The following is a 3,044-nucleotide window of genomic DNA, read 5'->3' as shown; positions in this document are numbered from 1 at the left end:
GAATCTGTCATTTCAGAAACTAACCAGCCATAAATGCCAGAGACTGGAAATGATGAGCTGTGGTGAAGAAAATAAAATGTATTTTGCATCCTTAGTTCATAGTGAGGCAGCTGGGACAAGACCTCATGGAAATTGTTCATTTTCCTCTATAGGTCAAATAACATGGAGCGGAAACAGAGCAGGGAACTGCTGGAAGAGGCAGCCCAGGAGCAGTCAGTGGATGTCCTCAAAAGTGGATTTTTACTTCCTAAATCATTATTTGACAAAATGTATGAGCATCAGAAAAAAGGACTGGCTTTCCTTTATGAAGCATACAAAAAAAATAAAAAAGGTGTGATTATAGCTGATGACCCCGGTTTGGGAAAAACTGTCCAGATTGTTATGCTTTTGGCCGGATTGAAAAACATGAAGCAGATTAAATCTGTCCTGCTTGTGATGCCCATCGGTCTGCTGGAGAACTGGATTGAAGAGTTAAAAAAATGGACACCGGATATAAATTTCTTTACCTTTTATACCACAAACAAAGATCGAGTAAGGAATTTGAACAAAGTGAAGTAAACAGGAGGTGTGCTCCTAATCACATACAAAATGTTACTTACTAACTTGCAGACATTCTCCACCAATAACGAAGAAGCATTTGTGTGGGACTGTGTGATTTTTGATGAAGCTCATGAGATCAAAAAACGATCTAGCAAGAGCTTTAAAGCAGCAGATGTGATCCCAGCAAAGAATCGGTTTCTGCTCTCTAGTGCACCAGTACAGAACAACCTCCAAGAGCTGTGGTCTTTGACCCACCTTGCCTGCCAGGGAAGTCTCCTTGGTACGTACCCAACCTTTAGAACGTTGTATGAGAATCCAATAATGAGAGGAAGGGAGAAGCATGCCAGTCCCTCAGAGAAAGCATTGGGCCTGAAGACATCAGAGAGCTTGACAGAAGTGATAAAGCCCTACTACCTTAGGAGAACAAAATAAGACATTCAGAGAGAAAGCAAAGAGCAACAGCCAGACAAAGAGAATCAGGTTGCTACTGATTCTGTCAAGATGGCCCAGATGTCCAAGAAGAATGATCTTGTGGTGTGGGTTTATCTCAGCCCCTTACAAGAGAGACTGTATAAAAAGTTCATTTCTACAAGATGTCTTGCTGACTTAAAGTTAACTGACAGCGATAGTCTGATGAAAATCTCTAATCATCCTAGATTGCTTACTGTCAGAGAATACAGTGAGTTGCTTGACTGGGATGAGTTGGGTTTAGATCTTTCACATGATGAATTTATCGAGGACTTTGATGAGAATAACATGTTCCAGCTTCCAAGTGAGAATCTTATTCAAGAATCAGGAAAGATAGCATTCCTTGTGCCTTTACTTGAAAGGCTCAGAGAGGAGGGTAATCGAATTCTTGTCTTCTCTCAGTCTGTAAAAATGCTGGATATTATTGAGCGCATTTTGGAAGAAAGAGAATTTAAGTTGCTGCGAGTAGATGGGACAGTATTTTCTGCTGCCCAGCATCACCACCGTGTCACGTTGTTTCAGACACATAGCCAGTATACAGTCTTCTTACTGACAACTAAAGTAGGAGGACTAGGGTTCAATCTAACAGCTGCCAATCGGGTGGTCATTGTTGATCCCTCCTGGAATCCTGCCACAGACAGTCAGGTTTTAGACAGAGTGTACAGAATTGGACAGCAGAAAGATGTGATAGTTTACAGACTGATTACCTGTGGGACGATCGAGGAAAAAAAATACTGCAGTCAGATTTTCAAAAACTCACTGTTCAGACAGGCAATGGGTGAGAATGGGAATTTTATCAAGTATTTCAACAAACAAGATATGAAACAGTGTTTTACATTAGGGGACACAAAATCTTCTTCCACACAACGTCTCTTCCAGACCCTGCACTGTGATCGTCAAGAGACAGACAAAACCTTGGGTGATCATTTAGCTTACCTGCACAGCCTGAAAATGTTTGGGATTTCGGATCACAACTTCTTTTTCTCAGCCTCCAGGAAAAATGATTTTAACAAAGAATCAGGACCGGATACAGATCAACTTCAAGAGCAAAAGGAAGCAGAACTGCACTGCATTTGTTACAAAACAGGGTTGAGTACTAGCAAGAAAAAAACTAGTACTAATATAGTAGAGAGAAAAAGATCTTCTTACTCCAGTGACAGTGACTCACATCCCATAGAAGATGCAGAATTGAGGGATTCTCAACAAGGTACCAGACTTGTGAAAAAGTTTCAGCTCACGTCCACAGTGCTACCATGAGTCAAAAAGATCTCTCCACGAATGAAGACAATTTTCATACTGGGCACAAACTGACCACAAAATCCATTAACAAAGACAGAAACAATGTCTTTGCAATTGTTGATTTAACTGGAGATGAGCCATCTGCTGTTGATAGGAGTGATGAAAGTGTAGAAACAGGTAGTGAAATTGCAACTAATCTGGAATTTCAAAAAGCCACCCAGTTGTCTTTCAATGTGCCAGGTTCTGATTTAATTATGACATCCACTCCAGCCCAACAATCAAAAAGGCTTGGTGCTGAGGACTGTGAGAAAACAAATCTAACAAAAGTGTTAGAAACTGACTCCATTAATCCTGTTGTCCAAAATGGAAATACTACAGGAACAAACGATGTGTCTATGCTGTCTGAGCAGTCAGGTTATCAGACATCAGTACAATTGCCTATACCGTGTAATTATTCTATGACTTCAAGTTCAATGTCATCTCTAATAGACAGTAACAATAAATCACCTTCTAATGAAACTGAAGTTGTGTCAAACAAAGGTTATGTGCCACCACTGTTTCCTGATGGTGTGGACTGGATGCCTGTGCCCTTTGAAAGTGCCTCAGTCAGTCACAGCAATGGAAAAGACCTGGAAGCCAATGAACAAAAAGCAGGAAACACAGATGAGAAAAAAGAGAAAAATCCTGAAGCAGGATCTCCTCAGCTGAGAACTGTAGAAGGAACCCTAATGGCAAAGGGAGCCAGTAATGAGAATGATCAGATAAGATGTGAAGGGGGCTGCATGGTCCGTGATCTC

At 40.9% G+C, this 3,044-nt stretch overlaps 1 protein-coding gene across 1 annotated transcript; it reads left to right on the top strand.

The window, feature by feature from the left end:
• Window positions 1-797: 797 nt before the first annotated feature.
• Window positions 798-2,200, top strand: LOC138240996 (DNA excision repair protein ERCC-6-like). The gene is made up of 2 exons (XM_069192959.1): window positions 798-1,995; window positions 2,186-2,200. Exons 1-2 carry the CDS (start codon window positions 1,042-1,044, stop codon window positions 2,198-2,200), a joined length of 969 nt encoding a protein of 322 aa, XP_069049060.1. The 5' UTR covers window positions 798-1,041.
• The last annotated feature ends 844 nt before the right edge of the window (window positions 2,201-3,044 follow it).

The sequence above is a fragment of the Lepisosteus oculatus genome, chromosome 8 (assembly GCF_040954835.1).
Source record: "Lepisosteus oculatus isolate fLepOcu1 chromosome 8, fLepOcu1.hap2, whole genome shotgun sequence".
Taxonomy (NCBI): Eukaryota; Metazoa; Chordata; class Actinopteri; order Semionotiformes; family Lepisosteidae; genus Lepisosteus; species Lepisosteus oculatus.
The sequence above is the reverse complement of the archived record's forward strand: the minus strand, read 5'-3'. Positions and strand labels throughout refer to the sequence as shown.